We start from the raw sequence: 22,866 nt of genomic DNA on the forward strand, positions 1-22,866 counted from the left end.
TCTAATTAATTTTTAAATATATATAAAATAGAAAAAATAATACACAAATTTCTAAATATATTTTCATTTTGTTTTGTACATAAAGTCATAACATATTTAAGAGAAAGTTAATCCTTTGTGAAAAAGTAAATTACAATAAATTAGATTTCGAAATTTATTTTTGAAATAATTCATTTAAAACGCTTACTAAATATTTGTGTACTTGGTAAAGAGCATGTTTCATTAAATTTATTATATACTTATACCTAGTAATCTTAATTTCTAAAACCAATAACACAGAGTTAAGATTCTTAAAAACATTCCTCAATTAAAGATAAAAATGATTGAAAATTAAGTCAGAAAAATATATAATGTACCTTTTATCTTAGGTATAGTTTCATAATAAGTTATATCTCCTAACAATAAAATAATAAATAACTTTATAATTTTAAATATAATCTTGCAAAAAATATAGTACAAATTCATGTTAGAATTTATAAATGATATTAATTTATCAGTTCTAACTTCAATTATATTTGGAAACTTTTTTTATACGCTCTGAAAACTTTATTTAAAAAAATGAAATTATGTAAAAAGCATTTATTTTATAATTATAGTTTCTTCTTATTTACAAAAACAATTTTTTTTTTCTATGATAACTTCTTATGTCATTAAAAAGTTCTATATTCAACAGTTTCATTCAAAATAATAATTTTATTGATTAAAAAGTAATTTTATAAAACTGTTATAAATAAAGAAAATCATATAATAAAACAAAATTAAAAAAAAAGTATAAACAAAAATAAATTTTTTCTAATGTTATTATTATTTCAATACACTCGTTTATCCTTATTTCTACGTATCTTGATGAATATAAACAATTACATATAAAGTAATCAAATGAAAAACGAAAATTTTGTAGATTAAATTTTACTTGATAAATCAATGAAAATGAGGTTTTTACAGCACAGTCATACCTTTTATTATAATGTATATATATATCTATATATGTATATGTTGTGTGTATATGTGTGTATATATGCATATTATGTATATATACATATACACATCATATAATATATATACATACATATATATATACACACACATGCGCGCGCTCGCACATGGTTTCTATATGAATGCATGTATGCCTATATAGAGCATTTACACACTTCTTGCACTCCTTTCTAAGCACAACAAATATTACAGTATATTTTATTAATGATAATGTCTATGAACCAAGAATGATTTATAATGGGCTTACGAAATTTCAATGAGCTGTGTTATTACGTCGCCCACGTCTTTTTCGACTTCCACCGGAAGGACGGTTTGAAGAGGCCCATTGTTCATAAAAACGTTCTGCTTCTAACCATTCTTGATATTTATACCACCATTCTTCCCACTTTATATAATCATCTAAAGTAAGATCTCGAAGATATCCCCTTGCTTTATAATAATCATATCTAACACGAACATCATCCCAACATTCTAGACCTCTTGGTCCTTGTGCTAAAAGTGACTCAGGATAATGTCCTGGTGGTGGAGAATCATATCCTAATCTTGCAATTCTTTCTTCACCCTCTATTACTACTTTCATTGCGTTTTCTCCATCTTTTGTGATACGCATGTTTTCCATGTCCCTACGATCTACGCTCCATTGTGCCATTTTACCAAATCTAAAACAGATTTATATTATTATATGACTTCTATCTTTTTAAAGTGTAGTTGCTATTAAACGGATGTCTCAAATTTTAATTAAGGTTTATAGTTTCTATTTTATAGCTTTATAATTATGACATAGTAAATTAAATCATACCGCTCTGATAGTGTCATTCTAGGTGGACCCACATGTGACGTTGTGGAAGAACTATCACTGTCTTCACTAGGTGAAGATTCAGGAGGAGGCCTAATCATTTGTGTTGATCCATGACTTGAATGAGTTTTTTCTACCTTTACAGGTTTACGCATCTGTACAAGTTTCATAGTTATATATTGAAATATAAAAAGAACATATACATAAAAGGAAAATATCAAAAATTTAAATAGCAATATACTATTTTTTTAAAACCAGAACTCATAATTAACTGCGAACAAAGTATGTTTTACCAATGGAATGGGATCTGGAACCCGTGGATCTTCTGGAATTCTAGCATGATGTTTTTCTTTACGCCGGACCTTGGTTTCTTTTTCTTTAATTGTTTTATAATCCTTTTGATGACGTGGTGGAGGCTGTGGTGTTGGTGGAGGTGTTCGTGGACGTGGTAAAGGAGGTGATCGTGGTCTATTACGAGTTGGTATTACTCGTGAGCTTGATGGTACTACTTCTTTTGGATGTGCTCGTGCTCGAACTGGTGTGAGTGATCTTGAACGCGAACGAGAAGGCTGAGCAATGCGTCGTCGTTCCTTTGGTGAACAAACACTGCACGATCGGTCAGAACAAGTACTTCCTGTGCTTGGACTACGTGTAGGTCTTCCTCTCGTATGTGATCTATCACGCGGTGATTGTGGACTTCTAGTTCGAGGACTACGTGGTCTTGGGATGTGGGGACTACGAGGTCTAGGACTTCTTGGGCTACGAGGGTGTCCTCTGCTAGGTTCTCCACTTGTTGTGCCACCAACATACAATTCCTTATATCCGCTATGTCTCCATCTATTTGGATCTCGTTCCTCTACCTCCAAAAGTTTCTTATTCCAATAACTTGACCGAGATTCACGAGCTTTCCGCATTACACTATCTAATTCTCTCCTTTTCCCTGAATTTTCACCATGCGGTCTGGGTTGTGATACATTAGTATCCATCCGTAACTTACTAGAACTGCTACCACTACCGCTACCTCCTCTTCGCCTATCATAGTCTCGTGACATTCCTAAAATATAAGATATAAATAATGTTAATAATCTACAAGACTATTTTGTTTCTTTCGCATCTTACATTCATAGTTACACCAAATATAGACAATTAGCATTTTTATCATTATTTTGAATATAGATTTTTATATATGATTGCTACAAACTTTTTAATCTTATGTAACTTATAAGCAACTTATTAACACATACCTGACAGAAATGTTAGAATAAAAGATATGGGAGGTGCGAAAAGCTGGTGATCCGAACTCCTGCGAGAGCAGTGAACACGTTAATTTTCAATACATGATAGAATGCCCATAAAGATGATAATACGTTGGACTAATTGCCATGAGATCGCTAGAAGAACCAGTACCACTCGTCCTTTGGGTCGACTGGCCTACGTCAAAAATTCTATATGTCACAAATGGGTATCATCTGCAGTGGTCAAGCAGTGGAAAAGTTAGTATTCCCGATCAAAAGCGTTTTTCTCTCAGAATTTAAATTCGCGAAATCCATATGTGGTACTGGACATCACCCGTCGCGAGACCTTACCATCGCCACTCTCTGCATGTCCAGAATTGTAGTACGCTTCGATCCACGATCCATAAATGTTGGTCGCGTGGACTTTCAATGAGTCGAACCAAATTCAGAGATCGCCCTCGAAAGGCGTCGCGCGCGCGTCAACCGAAGTCAATCGTGTCCAAGTTTTCGTGTTTTTTACCGAACCGAATGTGGACAGGGTATGAAGTTTATCTCGGGCATTACCCGGGTAATGCCATACCGGCGGCACTCACGAAGCCGATTACGATACACGATAAGATTATTCGTCAATGTTACACCGATGGTACACACAGGTGAAAAAATACAATGAACATCGCGGTAAAGCTTTTCGGCGTTTTTTGACATCATTGAAGATGTCACCCGCGGAACGTCACCTTTTCGGTACGCATCGGAGGATATCTTGTCGCGTACGACTCGGAGCCACACCGAAACGCGGCACGGAATTCGTGGCTCGAGTAACGGGTACGTCAAGGTCACGTAAAGGCCCGACTGCGCGATTTCGCGACCGGCAGAACTGTATTTCTCGCGACACCATTTCAGATATTACCCGGGTAACACCTTACTGGTGTCGTAACGGAGAACTCGAGAAGCGCGGAATACCTCAAGTATGGCTTGAGGAAATAAAGAGAAAGAAAGAGAGTGTCCGGAACCGGTATGTACGCGTATAGCCTCCTTCGCTTCTTTCATTAAAAGCGAAGGTCGGCTCTTCTCGCTTTTTCCGTTTGCTGGTACACACCTTTGCACTATATTTTTTTTTAACGTAGCTTCACAAAACTCTTACTCGACAGTATTCAAATAGATCTAACTTTGGCAGTGTTGTCTGCTATTCGTACCGAAGCGTCAGCGGCGTTCATTCGTTCGCACCCGACGGTCACTTTGAAAATCAATTGCCCACCCAGTGAGCGCTACTCGAGGAATTTCACGACATTCACCGGGCTCAAGAACCTTTCGAGATAACGACACTCACTTTTCTCACCGCGGCAAATTGCAAACTTGCATTTTCTGGCACGAGAATCGATGAATCACTTCCGCGTGACGTTTTACGAATGAAGATTGTTAAGGAGACTTTCCTTGTAGAGCCGCACCAAATGCAGAGGATGCATTCCAAACGAGATAAGTAACAGATGTCGCTGCAGGGATTCGATAATTCATAAATTCCTTACGTTACCCGTAAATGATTTTTACTTTCAGGTGTATTTATAATGTAACATTTTTATAAAAATTTGTATAAAATAAATTATATTTGTTTATATTTAAAGGGATATTTTTTTTGTACTATTTTCTACGCGTAACATATATATAAATGAAAGTCAGGTAAAGTTTAATAAATATGATTCTACTGCGCATGGTATCTATGCTTCCTATTGGTTAATTTATTTACCTATGTACCAATGGTTACGAACCATATAAATTTTTTATATATTTTCTAAAATAAAACGTAAAAATATAAAAATGACAATTGCAATTGGATTTGAAGGTAGTGCAAATAAATTAGGTATTGGAATTATTCAAGATGAGAATATTTTATCAAATGTACGGCATACGTATATTACTCCACCAGGCGAAGGTAAACTTAACCTTTCATAATTTCTTTATGTGTGTAGCTTGATACAAAGATATTTGATATTTTTAATTTATTATTATTTAAAATGTTATACCATAAAATATTTTAAAGATTGTTTTGCAAAGGATTCCTACCTCGTGAAACTGCACAACATCACAGGGAATATATCCTCAATATTCTACAAAAAGCATTGGATGAAGCAAAAATAACGTTAAAGGATGTGGATGTGATATGTTATACAAAAGGACCAGGAATGGGAGCACCATTAACAGTTGCTGCATTGGTAGCAAGAACAGTTGCTCAATTATATAATAAACCAATGATTGCAGTAAATCATTGTATTGGTCATATAGAAATGGGACGATTGATAACAAATTGTATAAATCCAACTGTTTTATATGTTTCTGGTGGAAATACTCAGATTATTGCATATTCTCATCAAAAATATCGTATTTTTGGTGAAACAATTGATATTGCTGTTGGAAACTGTTTAGATCGCTTTGCAAGGTTATTAAAACTTTCAAATGATCCTAGTCCTGGTTATAATATAGAACAATTAGCAAAGAAGTGAGTTGTTTTGTTAGAATAAGAATACTATTTTATATGTATTAATTACATTGTTTATATAATACATTATGTATATAGAGGAAAAAAATTAGCTTCATTACCTTATGTAGTAAAAGGGATGGATGTGTCTTTCTCAGGAATTTTAAGTTACATAGAGGAACACCTTTCTTCTTGGCTTGATTCAAATGAATTTACTCCAGAGGATTTATGTTTCTCTTTACAAGAAACAATATTTGCTATGCTTATTGAAATTACTGGTATTATTATCTCTTATGTTATAAGTAGAAAGCAACAGATATTATGTAAAATAGAATAAATATTGTATATTTCACAATATTATAGAACGAGCAATGGCCCATGTAAAATCATCAGAAGTATTAATTGTTGGAGGTGTAGGATGTAACGAAAGATTACAAGATATGATGAGAATTATGTGTAAGGAAAGAAATGCAGTACTTTATGCCACCGATGAACGGTTTTGTATAGACAATGGTGTGATGATTGCTGTAGCTGGATTACTCCAATTCAAGAGTCAAGGACATACTCCATGGACAGAAACAACTTGTGTACAAAGATATAGAACAGATGATGTACATGTTTCTTGGAGAAAATAAACTAATTTTGTGTATTTATTTTTTGTTACTATGCTGAAAAATTATTTAAAATGGTCTCTATTATTGTTAATATAAAGTAGTAATAGAAAAAATGTATACATATTTTAATTTTGTACAAGAAATATTATGATATATACTTAATATGTTATTCTTCATCTTTAGAAGAAATAAAACTCCATTTTATATTTCATTAATATTTTCCATTTTTATTTATCATTTATGACTTGTATGCCATTGATATTTATTCATTAAATTATGATTGTAATTTATTCACTAAATTCAATTTTAAGTTTTAAATGAAAAATTAATGTTTAAGGAAAAATTTTTGTTACAAGATTATAGAGAATTTTGTTATTAAAATATGCATTTGCAGTATTTTAGACCATAAATTTGATTTCTGTGCAGTTAAAGTTTTTATATCTTTATATTATTTCTATCGAATACCTACATTTAATAAATTAGAAAACTTTGTTAACAGAATTTGTAATTTATTGATTTAAATGTACCGCGTAAATTTTTTTAGCTTGATATATCTTCTGCGCGCGCATACACATGTGTGCGCATGCACAAACATTATACAGGTTCAAAATTGATATCGAGCTATCGGTTGTGAAAAGAGAAAAGCAAGCGTCATAGGTGGAGGTCACATTTTCATGACACGCGCGATAGCAGGGTAGCGTACGATATTCGTCCACGCAGGCGCACGTCTGGCTGTAGTCCAAACAATATCTCTGTCGGTAGTAGTAACAGATAATATTAGTAGAATTCGTATCATCATTACCGGATACACGATCAACGCTGTTAGTAGTCACAAATTAACTGTTTTGTCTTACTTCATCTTCAATTTTAAGAAATTGTTTTGCAATTATGTTCTAATATTCTATTGCTTAATAGTAAAATTGTATATTATATATTTGATTTTTAATTTAAAACATTTTTTCTAAGCTCAAAACAATAGTAATGTGAAATTTCTTTCCTTTCACATTATACTTGAGAGCGGCTATGTCACATTGACCATTTCCTAATCGATAAACGCGCGAACATCGATTGCAGCGCTTAGTGTGGAACAAGTGGCAGTACGATACCGTCGTCACTGCTCGTCACTGATCGTCACTACTCGTCACGGTGCATTATTCGTCGTGCTACTCACGACAAGATGTGCTACTACATCACGGTGCGCAATGTGCCTTTTCGGACGAATGGTGCCCGTGTTTAAAACAGAGGTGAGTCGCAAAAATTAGTTTGCTTCTGGTTCGTTTCTACTACCACTGTACGTCTATTTCCGTATAGGAGCTACTTCATTATAGAATCGTACCGGTACACGTCAAATACTGTCCCCGAATAACACGCTTATAGACCCAGATAACTTGAATCTCTCAGCTGCTCGTCCTTGAATCTGACAAAAATCAAATCTAACTTTCGCTTTAATCCTTTATTGTTACTCTATTGATTCGAGTTGAAAGATTGTATGGCGAATGCACATTTATATATTTATCATTAAGACGATTTAACAGTAATTTTGTTCCAGATTTCTATACTATTAAATTCAGTTAAAGAATTATTACATAGGAACTGATAATATAGTAATTTAGCGATTTTATAATTATTTAAATAATTCAAAATGTCAAGTATTTTGCAGTTAATATAGAAGTGGATTATTGCCATAAAAGAGACAAAGGAAATAAAATACAGAAATCTATAGAGAATGATTCGTGGCAAAAAACTAACCTCTAGAAGACAAGACAGGAGTATAGTATAAGAAGTAATTATTTTTTATAACCAAGTAATAATTTCAATCTTTATGTTAAACGGATATAACAACTGCGTCAATTCGATGACAACACAGTAACAAGTATTATTTTTTTTTGACCTAAATAATGGAATAAGAAAAATGTGTCACATTTTCGGTAAGTTTGCAATGTGTCGAGAGATGCAGGTTGTAAATAGTCGTTCTTTACTACTGTCTGGTAACGCTCACCATCCATCTTTACTACTGTTACCCACGATAATGTGAACATAGTTGCAAACGATTCGTCGCAATATTTTTAATCAATTTACATATTCGACTATGCTCTTCTATCTTTTTTTTCTTTTTTAATTACTTATCATTGCATATCGTATGATTTATTTTTAGCTTTTTTTCGCATGTTGCGACTTTGCATCTCAACCAACGTTATTAAAAGCAAAGAATTTGAAACTGGCATATCTTACGACACTTCATGAATATTTTTGCTAGCCATACAACATCATATTGACGCGTAGCCAAGATCCAGGCCGTGCATCCAAACAATACGCACACAACACGCATTTAAATAATACAGCCCCGAATTATGTATGCGTTGCTGGCTGCGGTTAATATCTTATATAAAGATTTTTCGCACGGACTATATAGGCTCGAATAATAGCGAGAAATAATAATATAATCGATAACGAGAACATTGAGCATAATGAGTACGAAGTCATCCAGGGATGTAAGAGGGAGACCTGGTCTGGAATTATGCCACGTATAAATGCCGTGTCGTGACATTTAAAAGTTGATCTTTGTAGTATTACATGGATAAGAAATCAATGTACGTTTCTATACCAAAAATTCAATTTTCTGCTAATTTTTTTTTTGTTTTCAACGTTTCAGACCGATGTGAAATAGCTTTGTTAAGATAATAAACATTTCCGGAAGATGAACACCCTCACTTGACACGCTTCAGATAGTGAAGAGTTATCAGGACTATTGGTATTCTTATGATGTAATCGCATCAAAGCAGACTTTTACGTACATTTTAAACGTAATTTGCATTTACCCTAGAAGATTTAAAGGTATTCAAATGGTCATTCAAAGATCAGAGTATTTCGTTTCGCGCAGTTGTTTCCGCCCACATGGATCGATCTGCGCAAAGTAGATATCGGGAGTGTACTCCAAAAGTGCTTTTAGAGTACGGATATCAAACAATTGCAACGAAATTGTAACAGCATGTTGTATACTCATGCGTGGCTACCGTTTTCAAAGATTGTGTATGCGCACTTAAACGTATTTATGATGAAGTTGGATCACCGTGAGAGAAAAAGATCAATTTGTTCTCTCTCTTTCTCTTCTGCACTCTTTCATTCTATTCTTCCTTCCCTTTCTTCTACTTGTTCTACTGTTCATAGAAGTGGGTTCGTTTATTCGTCGATAGAGCGTTATCCAGATGTGTTTACTTTGCGTACGTTTACTTCACTATTGGTATGTACCAATAGGTTTAAGGTGTATCGAAGAGAAAAGTTGAGTGGATAGAATACTCTTTTTATGTTACGGTCAATGTTGTTAATGTCACACATGTTACTGAGATAATTTGCTACGTTAAATCTGTTAAATAAAACAATAGAATTGTACGGTGCGTATCGCAGTGTTGAGGAGGTTTATTTATTTAAAGATAACACACATAGTGGGATATGTTAGTTCGTTTAGGGATGTTGTCATTGGTATACGATGTTTGATATTATTTCTATGGTAATACTAATAATCTGTAAAAAGGTTTACATTATTTTCATATTAAATATTATGTTAGAAAATAAATATTATACTATTTTTATTTTGCACTGAGTTTAAGCAGGCCCTTTTACTAAGAAAAATGGTGGAAAGAAAATAATTAATTTAGACAATATGTAGATATATAACAATGGATTTAGGATTATGAAGTACTAAAGGATGTTAGAAAATATCCAATATTTCACAGAGATTTATTACGAGAGGATGAACAAGATTTATAACCTTCTTACAAATAAACTGTGGCTTAGTGAAAATAATATTTGAAGTATAGTTCTAACTATGAGAAATAAAGGAAGTAGTTGGTTTTAAATTGTATATAATTTTGTATAGAATTATTATATTTCTATTGGTGTAATGATAAGGCAAATATTTCTATTTGAATCAATAGTATTTTAATCCCTTTTTTATACAAAGAATTTATTTTTAGCTTAAATAATATTAGTTTCCTTATTTTTTTATAAAATAATAGAATATATATTACATTTATATAGAGTATTATTTTTAGTAATTTAAATCAAGGTTAAATTCAACGTGATCGTATTATTTCGTGACTGAAACAACTTCATCGGATCTACAATGACTTTTCTTATCATAAGCTTAATATGATTTTCTTTTATTTAATACTATTTTTTAGTTTTAGGTATTCTTATATATTTCTTATATTTCTATACTAACATATAATAATATATATAATATAAAATTTGTGATTTTTCGATGTTTCGTTTTTTAAATTTTACTTTAAAGTTTAATTCTATATCTTATTTTAATTTAATTTTATTTTACTTTTAAGTACTTTTTAATTGAAGAGAGATGCTAAACAGGCCAATTTTCACTTCCTCTATCATATCACATATGCACTGTTACTCGTAATTTTATAGTATACGTTATTAAAACTGTAGTAAAATGCTTTGCAGACATTGTTGATATAATTTGTCGCTTTTATGGTCGCATAAAATACGTAAACCCAGTTTTCTACAATATACATAGAATTTGAGATGTTTGCTATCCAGATAATTTTCCTTTTCAATTCTGCCCTGAGTAAATGGCATTGCAGTCAAATGAATACTGAACCTGAAAGATGATTAAAAAAGCTTTTAATGAAAAGATACGAATAAAAAATGTGAATAATGTAGTTAAATATATTATTATATAATATACTATTTAATTGCACATATTTTAATGAGTTCTGGAACTTTACTTAGTCTGACCTCATCTCTTAGTGAGAAATTATTTTTGGATCTCTCTCTGTTCTCTTTACTCTTTCTTATGTATCACTACAAATTAGCACTATCAACTGTGGCCATGTTTTAACTGCTTGTTACTTTGTAAACAGTAAAAATAGTTCTTTATAGTTGCTCCTTCCGATTGCAATAGATATAGTTACAAGATAGGGTTATATAAATCGTTTGTGTAACTGATAAAGTAATCGTACTCTTTTTGTATAATTCATGTTTTGATTTTCGATTTTTAGAAGTATGCGTATAATATTTGCAAATGAAAATATTTTGTAACTTACACGTTTTCTACAATTAAATAAGCATTAATTAATAGTTGTCGTATATGTTAGATTTCGTTAGACTTTGTTAAAAACCGTGTTAATTTGTTATTATAAAAGTAAAAGTCAATTAAAGATTAATTACCGTCAGTTGATATAAACGAAGTGAGATATTTACATAAATATATAATCACGAATTGTAATCTTTGGATTCCGAGATGAAAATATTTTGAGTAACACAAGAAGCTGAATAAACTCCAGCGAGTGAAATCGGTACCGAATGTATCGTGTTTGCAGTCGTTCCTCCCGGTTTCGTATAAAACGACAAACGAATTCTCTTGTGAGCTGCACACACTGTATAAACCAATATTGGTGTTATTTGAATGAATTGTAATTAAATAAATTCGAATTGAATATACATAAGTAATAGAATAAAATTTTATTTGTTATTCAATTTCAATTTTTTATTCGTTCATTCGTTATTCGAATTTAGCTCTTCATTTCATAAGCATTCGGTAAGAAATAAACAGTGATCGTATTTTATGTAATATATATCTATTTCGACAAATATATTTTATAATAAGGAGGATTTACAACCAAGTTTTATAAAAAAATCCTCACAGAAGCGTAACGTGATTTATTTTGAGATTAATTATTCTTTCCACGATAGGTTATGAAATATGTATTAGATCAGAACACACGATGGAATGTCTAGCCCAGGAGTATTTACCCAAGTATAGAAAAAGCGTTCATAAAATTCACCATCGATACTCGATTCAGTTCTCGTTGACACTTTTTCTATTCTATCCTTTTCTAATATTTCTATCTAGTTGTTTGAAAAACTAACGACATATGAATTAAGTATAAATAAAATTCATAAAAAAATGCGTTCACCTTTTATTCGAAAATTTTATATAACCAATAAGTTTGATTATTATTTGATATTTACGAATAATCAAATGAATCGAATTTTTACGTTGTGCAAAACTATTTTTGCCCAACATTGTTCTACAGACATTGTTCTATCTATATACGTAGTATTGCCTTTTTCAAAGTGCTTGCGTGAAAATTCAAAGCGTTTGTGCCTTCTTATCGTGCATGCTTAATGACTGTTTATTGTAGCGCCCTCTAGCATTTCGTCAAAATAATCGCTCCCGTTACATACTGATCTAGACTTTGCACGAACCCACGTGCACGATTGAATCAGGACTATCGAGACAGGTGCTTTTCGCAAAGAATCTGGGTCAGAGTGTATTAACCTCGTATATAAATAGTACCAGCAGTATATAATGTTTGCGGCAAACATTTTTCAGGTTTCTTTTCGAAACCCGCCTTTTCTCGCTGTTCTTTGGCTTTCTTTCCTCTCTTTCTTTGTGATTGGACAGGTTCTATAGTTCGCCGGGAGCGCTCACGGCAATAAAGAAAGGTTCTCTGCTACACGTACGAAAATAGTAACGCAGGCGATGATATCAGATTTGAAATTTGGCCTCATTATGAGCGAGGTGCACTTCTTTCTGTCGTCCGGATCTATCGTTTATACACGTACAGCACCGTGGCTTCCTGCGTGGCAATGAAAATTTTTCTGAACGAATTTGAAGATGCTACAAACACTTTTGAAATAACGTGGATCTTATTTTCGTGTCAGCTAAACGGCAAACAGCCCGAGTATCATAGACATTAAGAAGGGATGGGAACTGTGATTCGTGGAATGTTGGAAATAGCTTCTATTATTCGGTTACATTTCGTAATATCTATACTTAATGCTTAAGTATTACAATGCGTGCATCGTGTCAAATTGTACAAAATATAACACATAATATAAGTAGAACATTTATTTCTCTACCATTTGATGATATTAATATCTTCTAAAATTATTTTCTCTTTTCTTTTTTTAGCGTGACCTACCCGTTGGCAATTTTTTATCAAGTGAAGAGTAATAAAAGCAATCTAAGACGAATTGTATTTTTATCGTTATGATTCATTCTATGTCATGAAATGTCGTAATCGAAACGTACTAATAATAAAATAGGTGCTATTGTCTTTTCAATCTGTTTCATCTTGCACGTATTCTTTAACAAAGTGAACAAAATGTATGCATTCTGTTTTGATTAATTTCTTACTGTCGTATTCTTATTTCAAGTGTCATGTATGTGAATTACTGCAGAATTAATTGTTTTTATTTGACAGGAATTTAATTTTACTGTAATATATGTATACAAAGTATAAATGTACAACATCGAGAATCGTTATTGTTTTACAACTTGAATGTTTATAAAGTAAGGAAAATTCAGTTACACTTATGTTTATTGCATTCTATAATTCTATTTGATCATAAACGTGTAAACTAACAATTTATTTTCTGTCCAATTGGATATAGGTTCTAAAGCACAAGGACAAGTAAAGCTCCATACTATATATTCGTAATCTGCGAGAGAATTTTATTACCAAACGAATAGTTATTAATAGTTTTGAAAAATATAAAATAAATACGAATTGTTATTTTTAGTATAAGAAATGGAGAAATTCGTTTAGAATATCAAGATTTTTAAGTGAACTCCATATGTTCAAATTATGGAATATAAATAGATACGTGAGCCGGTATGATCATACTAATTTCAAAGTAAAGTTGCATATTCTATTTGAAATGTGTGTACTGGGTGCAGAAGTATAGCATGACTTTATTACAACAATCTATTTTTTATTACCAAGCAAAAATGTTATATTTTTTATCTGACAATGATTAATTGAATATATTTTTGTGAAACGCCAATACACAGTGTTACATGGAATTAAATATTTAGGTAGGTGACACTGGAGATGCTTGTTATATTTTGTAAACTGTAACCTGTTTTATGATTCAATCATAAACATTGTATACTGAGAAGGAGTTTAATTATTATAGTATTTTGTTTAATTCTATGAAAAATTCTATAAAAAAATTCTATAAAAAATTGTAGAATTTTTATAATGTAGAAAATTCATAACAAGTTAAATTGGTCATTGTAGCATCAGAAATTTTTTTTCTTTAATTATTAAATATTCCAAAATTTGGTTCAGTGTTAGATGAAGTAATTATTTGTTACTTTAAAGAAAAAATTCGTGGTCCAATGTTGGTACAAATACCTGCTTTCCTATATTCATTAAAACAAGGTAACAAGCAGCTCCAAATTGAATACGAGTTTACGAGTTTGTAGAAATTGGGATTTTATACTTTGGAACTGTAGATAATAGAAAATAACAATTTATAAATTTCCCATCTATCATAGTAGATTTGGAATTCCTTACTTTCTTCACTCTGTTGCACATTTATGCTATTCTTTGGGGTAATAAGATAATTCTACACACTATATAACAGACTAACAATACTAATGAAATTAATATTTCCTTGCAGATTATGACGTGGCGCGGTTTAACCGAGCCCACGGAAGAGGACAGACGTAGGTACGGATGAAGCACAAGAAGGGTAACCTGGACGAGGAGGAGGAGGAAGAAGACGAAGAAGGAGGAGAGGAAGAAGAAGACGAGGTGGACGACGAACGGAAAGAGTACAAGGGAAACGAAAGAGGAGGTTCGCGTGGAAAAGCAGAGAAAGCTGTACGCTTAGCCGACGAATCAGCGTGATCGTCGGCTAGTACATTTGATGCTAAGTGAAAAGAGGTTCGAAGACGACTCAACACTGGCGGACGGGGAACGTAATGGGAGCGCCGTGGTCACGGGCCCGGTGCTATCATCGTCGTCGTCGTGCACGGTGCCCTACATCGGCACCGACCAGGGTTTCGTGTTCGAGGGTGGCGGCACGACGACGTTGCAGCGGGCTGGTGCAGCCGGTGCATCGGTCACTAGCTGCACCGGTAGCGGAGGAGGAACCCTTGGAGTGGGTATCGTACCAGGAAGTGGAGTAAACATAGTAGGCTCAGGGGTTAATATGGGCGGAGGAGTGACGGGAGGAGGGGTTGCCGTTGTCGGAGGAGGAAAGAGTGGTGTACGGTACCCTCCATTCTCATCGTCCATAGGACCGACCAGTTCCGTGGCGCCGGTGAACCTGCCGCCGCCATCTCTACCGCCACCTCCGCCACCGCCGCTGCCGCCGCCGCCGCCACCGCCGCCGCCCCTGCCGCTGCAGATGCAGCAGCAGCGTGCCTACTCGAGGTCGATGACGTCCCTACCGCCTGAGCCGTTTATGATCATGAGGTCGAAGGCCCTTAACCGACGGGTCTCGATCAACGTCGGTGGCGTTAAGCACGAGGTATTATGGCGTACCCTTGAAAGGCTACCTCATACGCGTCTAGGCCGATTGAAGGACTGCAACACGCACGAGGCGATCACCGAACTTTGCGATGATTATTCCCTTATCGACAATGAGTACTTCTTCGATCGGCATCCAAAGTCTTTTAGTTCTATATTGAATTTCTATCGCACCGGCAAGCTACATCTAGTCGACGAGATGTGCGTACTGGCGTTCAGTGATGATCTCGAGTATTGGGGTGTCGATGAGCTTTACCTCGAAAGTTGTTGCCAACATAAGTATCATCAAAGGAAGGAGCACGTGCACGAGGAGATGCGGAAGGAAGCGGAGTCGCTCAGGCAGAGGGAAGAGGAAGAGTTCGGTGAAGGGAAGTGTGCCCAGTATCAGAAGTGGCTATGGGATTTATTGGAGAAACCGACTACGTCCATTGCTGCAAGGGTGAGTGCTATTGTCAATGGTCTGATGTCTCCTCACATGAATCTTATTATTAAATTACAAGTCGTATCGGATGATCGTGCGTGTATCTGCTTAAGGAAGTTGTCGGAATTAATCGACGGAGAAAAATTGGGAAGGTATTCCAAGATCTCGAAGAGAAATTTGAACTCGAGCCAAAATCTTGTTGCAATATGTCATTTGGCATTGATGACTTCAAGAATCCTCGTTGTTGATCGTGACTTCGAATTCTGTTCCTGGTATGCTCCGCGAAATTCGAATATGTCTCTCATTCTTTTTACGTTTCTTTTCGAATTTCCAAAAGAAAATCAGCCCGTGTAAATCAATTTTTCTCCGCGTATTAGATCGTTTATTTCCTTTTTTTAAGTTGATCGATTTTAAACGATTTTTCGATTTCGTTTTTGCTTAACGAAGTAACACCGTGCTTTCTCTGGTTATAACAAAGAAAAATGTCCAAAAATTAATCGATATCGGACAATGTATTAATACTACGTTATTACGCGAGAATACCCTTAACTTTTCTTTACTAATTTACTCACGCTGTCTCAACGTTTACAGTTTGTGCTGGAACCATAATTTGAAGAAAGGTATTATTAAGTTGATAGTAGAGCATCGATTCGACGTAGCTCTCATATAGACGACAGAGTAGTGAGAACGTTTGCGACGTATGTTGATTTTGTACCTAATCTCGCTGTAGAACATATAACTAAAATAGCAAAAGTCAACCGATCGGATTTGGATTCTGGCTCCCGCTTTTAATGACTGTCGATGATTGTTCCGTTTCACTTTCTTAGCCCTCTCGATGATACGAGAAACAGTATGAATGAGAACAACGAACGGACACGTGTAAATTATTACCCCCTCTAAATTTAAACATCAGCTAACCAGAGATAGATATTTACTTGCATGTTTTAATTCTTAACAAGTTTATATCGTTTCGATCTGCTATACTTGTACATACTTTACAGATTATCGATAAATTTTCATTAATATTTGCAATCAGTTAATCGGTCTCCATCGACTAACGAATATTCGATTGCAGATCGATTTTGCTTTCCTCTGTCAAAGCCAGATCGAAATCACGCGCGTTGATCGAGCACTGATCATTACTCATTAATTACCAGGTATCAAATTAGATGAACCTTCCCATATCGACAAAGTCCCATCGATTGTATGTATATATGTGTGCGTATATACACACTTGTACATAGAATTGTATATACACATATATGTATATGTACATGCAGCGTAGACGTACGTACGTACGTAAAGTATATAAAAGTGTATAAAAATATAGAAAGAGAAAACCGAGTTGATATTAATATAGAGAAGATTAATTGATATTTTACAAGTCTCGTGTCGATGTATGTAATGTGTATTCTATTTCTAGGTGGTGTTAACAACATCATTGCTAATCCCATTGTTACATAATCCAGCTTTTTAGCTCTAAGTTTTAAGCAAAATATTGTCGTGTGTTTAAACAATCATCATGTTTGACCATCGATGATAATGGGAGTGCATAGTACGCGATTACCAGGTATCACGTAGATTCTTTCTCGACACCGCTCCCTGTGAGATGTCATAGTTACTTCGCTACCAGCGAATTCAATTCGATATGTACATACTAAAAAAAAAATATATATATATATAATATATATATCTGATATATATAATATATACATATAACTATCACTAAAAAGAAAGTGCAATTGTCACTAATTGTTGCATAATGATCTAACTTAAATGGAATGTATCAGCATTAACGGGACGAGTCTCACGTAGCTCGAAAAGAAATATATTTGTCGTATGTTAGACAAATGACACGTATTTTAATGTTCGTATAAACAAGAGCACGTGGATGGATAGTGTAGAATTAGTACGAGAGTGCCTTATGTGCTATTAGGTATACCGAATTGAACCCTAGGTAGTCTAGGTAGACGATATTTCTTTTCGTGCAGACGTTAGACTCGTGAGTGATGAAACTAACTACGATCGTGCAAGAGAATCTGTGAGGTACTTTAGGCTATTTTATTTTTTTTTCTTACAAATAATGTCTCATATTAATACTTGCCATACACACCACAAACAATACACATTGCACACACTGTTGCTCCAAGATGAAACAGTATTATGCGGGGTACTAGTATAGCACCTATGATCCCTCACTGACTCCGTCACCGAGATTTTTCTGTCACACAAACTCAAAACCCATTTCCTATTCAAAAGAAAACCTATTATTGTCTGTCTCTTCCTTATTCATGTGTATGTGGACGTTCGATGTGACTCGATGATAATTTTCATTGACTACTATCCGACTTATCGGTCACGTCACGTTAAGCCGATCTTCATCGAAGAGCCCTCGCGGAGGAGTCTCCCTGGAGAACTCCTTAGTAGCACGTCCAAACATTTCTCCTCGATGCGTCAATATTACAGAAACTATTGATTTTCCACTATATTTAAACCACGTAAGGGGCCGTCGGTCAATAACTGTAGCTACTTCTGAAAGTGTATGGTTATAGTCATCGGCAATGTAGATATTGGGTCTTCTCACAGCTCTTAGTTTCTTGCCCGTGTCGAGTCGTTTACGTTTGAATAATACAGTGCAATCTCCCTGCTCGAAGTGTTCACGTACACGCAATTTCATGGGAATAAAGAGGTCTCGGGTGAATGAAATTTATTTGGCAATGGGGTGAGATACATTAGAAATGGGATCGTGCTGATGGTCAAAGGCTGATTCTTCTTTGGTTATATGCTACCAGTTTAATAAGTAATACGTGTGTCTGTATGGAGATTTCATTGTATTTAGGTCTATGCGAATTTTGAAGATCTCAAAATGTCTAAAAGATCTCCAAGTAACTTGGATAAAGATGGTATTAAGGAAATAAGTATTACTTTTTTCAATTTACTAAAGTTTAAATATAACAGCTTATTATTTAATTTTTTATATAATTACTTGAGTTTTTCTTAGTTGCAAACATAATCTGTTCAGGAAGTACATTTTGATTATTATTATATAATTGCAAGTGAAATGATCAAACTATTGATGAAACCTTCAATGTCTATACTTGGAAGTGTGAAAGTCTCTCATGATATTTATCTTGATTTTTGTATATTTGTTTAGTACTATATCTATGTTTCTGGAGCAAAATAGTGATATAGGAATAAGTCAAAATGATTTAATATTTCATAAGGATGTATTATATTTAGAAACTGCATTTTGATAATTATTATGAAATGACCAAATATGAGGACTGATGATAACAGTGTTTCACCGTTCTACATTTATTGTTATAGAAAAGTATAGCATCTAAAAGCAATGCAAATGCAATTAAAAAAAATTATGTTCTAAAATGGTTCACTCTCTTTGTTAAGTGCTAAAAAGAAGTATTTCTCAATAAGGAATGAAATTATAACATAATTGCCCATGAAAGTAAAGAGGTAGAGCCTTTAAGGCTGGAAAAATGTTGTTAATTAAAATTATAAAAGTTTAAATTTACACTATTATAATTCTCAGATTCCTACTTATTAATGGAAGTATAACAATTAAGTTCAATACACCTTAACTATTATAAGACTGAGATATTTATATTTTTGCCACACAAGTTATTTATTTTAAATAGAAAAAAGTCTGATAAATTTTTTATTTTGCCAGAGAAATTTATATTCCTAGTTTTCCTGATTTGTGAGTATTTTTTAAATTATGGAAACCAATTTGTTATGTCATAATGAACACCTATTATTATTTTTATTCCTATTATCATATACAAATTTTTATGTATATTAAACACTATTTAATTAATTATTATTGAAATATTTATTTTGATATTTCTATTTTCAAATTTGTATTTCTCATACCAATAACAGGTGGTTATTAATTTTGTAAGCATCTTCTATCCTTTTATGACAAAATTTAAATTCGCAGATTTAAATTAATTATTAATAATTAAAATAATTAAAGACAGAATTGATTTTCACTTATAATTCACTCTGATACACAGTTTACAATTTTGTAATACAACAATCAATAAAAATATAAATTATGTTACATTTGTTTACATTGATGTATAATAAACACTATTCATTTGATTTGTAAATTCTAAAAAGTTTTACATATTTATAAAATTGGCCATTTTAATTCCTCATAACATTACTTCAACTTTCACAAGATATAATATATATAAAGTAACGCATAAGACAATAAATATTTAGAATAGAAATATATTTATAAAATAATAATTAGATACATACAAAAATTGTTTGTATATTACTAGATTAAACATAGTATGGTCATTTATTAATTATTGAATATCCGGTATAAGTACATCTATTTAAAGTAAAGTAAAATAAAAATCTTTATGATAACATGCATCGACAAGTAGTTTTTGAAAAAATCTCAGAAAAATTTGATTATCAATGTATATCATTAATACAATTCGGTGAAAAAATACGAAAAGATTCGCATAGATCTGGTATCACGACATTAAAAAGGCACGTACTAGTTAACGCGTAAAGTCGAAGGTCATTTTCTGCATGCAAGGGAGATAACATCAAGCAGCGTTCAAGTATAACCACTCGATAATTATTTCATTAGTGTTGTGCTTTCTGATGAAATAAGAATCTGTCCAATATTACCATATTTATCAAAGAAATTAACGTCAACTAATATTTCCTCAATAACGATATTTATATTTTTAAACAGCTTCACTTATCAGGTTTGAATGTTGATACCTTAATACATATAACATGAGAGAAAACTTAAGAACAATCTCCAATTTCTTCTTAAAGAAACGTAAGTTTATCTTTTCTAAAATAATTGTGCAGTGGCAATTATTTATTTTTTTCGAGAAAAAAAAATCTTGAACAATGATTTGCTGCCGAATCGCTGCAGATTATCGCTTTACTATACTTGCTGCTTAAAGGTATCTGGCGAACCGTAACTCGAAGAAGAAAGTCGAGTATCGATAGTTTCTACATTTGTATTCGCTTTGCTTCTAGAAAATGACGCGCGCTTTAAGATGTTAACCAGTATGGGTTTATCCACACTGAGAAATAAAATAATTCCTCGCGCAATATGTGCACGATAATAATTCGTATTAACAAAGAAAAATATACGAATTTTGTCAATTAGATTATTTAAAATTCGATATTTTCAAAATATCAGACAATATTTACAAAATATTCGAGAATTTTTATACATTAAAAGTATTTAATTATACAAATTAAATTTACAGTCTTTATATAATAAGAATATACGAATTAAATATCATAGAAATTAAATTTACAAACTTTGAATTCTCAGAAACTTCTTAATTCGCTTGACTGATCTTCATATAACGAATTATTTTCATAGCATGATTGCGGAAATAAGCGAAAGCTGTGAGCAATCTAGCATTATCGATTTACAACGAATTTTAGACTAACATAGAGATTGCACTTAACGCGCATCAGTTCTCTTGAATTTGAACGAGATTATATTAGTTAGCTTTCCCTTTTTTCCTCTTCTACGGATCTTTTCTTTTCCTATATTTAACGAGATATATTACGAAAACGAAAAAAAAGAAAATTTGCATAACCTAGCTTTTCGCAACGAGTCTCAATATCTCGCATCACGAGTGTTCCGCACAAGCTTGCCCCTGACGCAAGCTTAGTCGATTGTTTTCGTTTTTCACCCATTAACCAAACTTCTAACCTTCTCGACATTGATTTCTTAAAACCTAATATCAATTCCTTGATATATTCGCGAGTCGCATCGCAGTTTGTTGCATGAGAAGCTGCGGATGCAACAACCCTTCTTATCTTCCTTTTCTTATTCACCTTTTGCTTTCAAATTTTGCACCCAAGCCTTACACACTCGGAGTCGAACAATACTGAACGATGTGACGTTTAAAGATACATCGCGGGATATAACATAACCTAATGCGAATTATCTCATCGGTAATAGAAGATCACTGTACTGTCCCTTGAGGGCAGCTTCGCGTTTCCGAGTGTAGAGGGCTCGTGTATTCTGTAGTATAAATATGCGAAGCGAGCGCCTATTTCTTTCAGTTGAACAGACCGATAATTTTTGCTAAATTTCTCCGTGGCAACGAATTGATTTCGCTTTGTAGCGATTGCACTAGCGTGGCAGGGTATAGGATACGAATTATTTTCGGTATTTTTGGGCGACTTGAGGCTTGGTTAAGGGTGGATCAAAGGGAGCGGGGTTTTGAAGGGAGTAATGAACATGTGTTAAATACGCATGCCGAGCAATGTACAAAACTTGTATAAGTCGAGCGACGTCGGGCAGACTGCCTTCAAACGACGAGATACTCCTTGGTGCATATGTATGGGTATCTATACGTTTCTATAGCAGTTTTCAGCGACTCTGTTCACTGCGTTCACTCGAGTTTTCAGTTTCGCAGAAAATGCTTTAGAACGTTATAGCAGTCCGCATTACGTCCTTCCTTTTTCCTTTATTTCAACAACGTTTCGAAGTCGTTTGGAGGTTTCACGACAAACGTTTCGAACGTTTCATTTTTTATCCTTAAGGTCGCATAGTCGTCAACATATGGGGGCCCTTTTTGCACTACTATCTCTTTAAACGCCTAATTCATGTGTAACATCGTTGGTGGATGGTTAAATTGTCGAAATGCTGACGAATATATTCGTGCCTAATTTGTAGGGTATTTAATACATATATATTTATACATATATACATATATATATATATATAAATAGTTTTGAGATATAAGCTTCTTTACGTATGCAAATTATTGCTTGCTTCGTTATTGTACATTTTTTCGTACATGTAAACAACTGCTTTACCTTCTAATTTGTCAGTGATCGAATATGTTGTAATTGTATTTGGTGTATCATTTTTATACATATTTTTGAACGCTTCCGTGCAGTGAGAGCTTTTGGTATTTACTCTGTTTTGGTAGTCGTTGTTGCTTAAAAAGAAAGTGCAGACTGAGTACGATTTTAAAAAAAGAGAGAGAAAACGATTTCTCCTCGTATCTTACCGATATTACCGAA

The 22,866-nt window shown here is 33.4% G+C and overlaps 4 protein-coding genes across 11 annotated transcripts in view; 2 read left to right on the plus strand and 2 right to left on the minus strand.

The window, feature by feature from the left end:
* The window catches only part of UK114 (reactive intermediate imine deaminase A homolog UK114), a 1,198-nt gene extending 982 nt beyond the window's left edge, over positions 1 to 216 (minus strand). Inside the window, exon 1 of the mRNA XM_017902868.1 lies at positions 188 to 216. Within this exon, the coding sequence (XP_017758357.1) occupies positions 188 to 216 (29 nt within the window). The remainder of the gene's footprint in view (positions 1 to 187) is intronic.
* Positions 217 to 1,240: 1,024 nt separating this feature from the next.
* LOC108549580 (serine/arginine repetitive matrix protein 1) lies at positions 1,241 to 4,496 on the minus strand. 5 transcript variants are annotated; one of them, XM_017903049.1, is made up of 5 exons: positions 4,355 to 4,496; positions 3,037 to 3,095; positions 2,086 to 2,846; positions 1,796 to 1,947; positions 1,241 to 1,655 (listed from the first exon to the last, which is right to left on the minus strand). In XM_017903049.1, exons 3-5 carry the CDS (start codon positions 2,842 to 2,844, stop codon positions 1,250 to 1,252), a joined length of 1,317 nt encoding a protein of 438 aa, XP_017758538.1. In that variant the 5' UTR covers positions 2,845 to 2,846; positions 3,037 to 3,095; positions 4,355 to 4,496; the 3' UTR covers positions 1,241 to 1,249. The 5 variants fall into 5 exon arrangements, with proteins under 5 accessions (XP_017758538.1, XP_017758536.1, XP_017758537.1 ...); XM_017903047.1 differs by having other exon boundaries at positions 3,037 to 3,223; XM_017903048.1 differs by having other exon boundaries at positions 4,221 to 4,496.
* Positions 4,497 to 4,787: 291 nt separating this feature from the next.
* Positions 4,788 to 6,132, plus strand: Tcs3 (Probable tRNA N6-adenosine threonylcarbamoyltransferase Tcs3). Its single transcript, XM_017902952.1, has 4 exons — positions 4,788 to 4,954; positions 5,077 to 5,518; positions 5,597 to 5,775; positions 5,861 to 6,132. The coding sequence occupies exons 1-4, from the start codon at positions 4,840 to 4,842 to the stop codon at positions 6,130 to 6,132; spliced, it is 1,008 nt and encodes a 335-aa protein (XP_017758441.1). The 5' UTR covers positions 4,788 to 4,839.
* A 648-nt stretch (positions 6,133 to 6,780) lies between these two features.
* Positions 6,781 to 22,866, plus strand: part of Shab (Shaker cognate b) — a 46,330-nt gene continuing 30,244 nt past the window's right edge. For all 4 annotated transcript variants that reach the window (XM_017902968.1, XM_017902969.1, XM_017902971.1 and 1 more), the window contains exons 1-3: positions 6,781 to 6,932; positions 7,186 to 7,355; positions 14,545 to 15,837. In XM_017902968.1, coding sequence (XP_017758457.1) covers positions 14,794 to 15,837 — 1,044 coding nt within the window. In that variant the 5' untranslated portion in view covers positions 6,781 to 6,932; positions 7,186 to 7,355; positions 14,545 to 14,793. The remainder of the gene's footprint in view (positions 6,933 to 7,185; positions 7,356 to 14,544; positions 15,838 to 22,866) is intronic.

This window comes from Eufriesea mexicana, unplaced genomic scaffold (genome assembly GCF_001483705.2).
Source record: "Eufriesea mexicana isolate 0111107269 unplaced genomic scaffold, ASM148370v2 scaffold2087, whole genome shotgun sequence".
Classification (NCBI taxonomy): Eukaryota; Metazoa; Arthropoda; class Insecta; order Hymenoptera; family Apidae; genus Eufriesea; species Eufriesea mexicana.

Coding starts and splice junctions, on each gene's coding strand:
- LOC108549580 (XM_017903049.1), bottom strand. CDS start 2,844: ATGTCACGAGACTATGATAGGCGAAGAGGAGGTAGCGGTAGTGGTAGC. Junction 1,948..2,085: donor TTCCAGATCCCATTCCATTG/GTAAAACATACT, acceptor AAACTTGTACAG/ATGCGTAAACCTGTAAAGGT. Junction 1,656..1,795: donor AGAATGACACTATCAGAGCG/GTATGATTTAAT, acceptor AATCTGTTTTAG/ATTTGGTAAAATGGCACAAT.
- Tcs3 (XM_017902952.1), top strand. CDS start 4,840: ATGACAATTGCAATTGGATTTGAAGGTAGTGCAAATAAATTAGGTATT. Junction 4,955..5,076: donor TATTACTCCACCAGGCGAAG/GTAAACTTAACC, acceptor TGTTTTGCAAAG/GATTCCTACCTCGTGAAACT. Junction 5,519..5,596: donor ATAGAACAATTAGCAAAGAA/GTGAGTTGTTTT, acceptor TTATGTATATAG/AGGAAAAAAATTAGCTTCAT.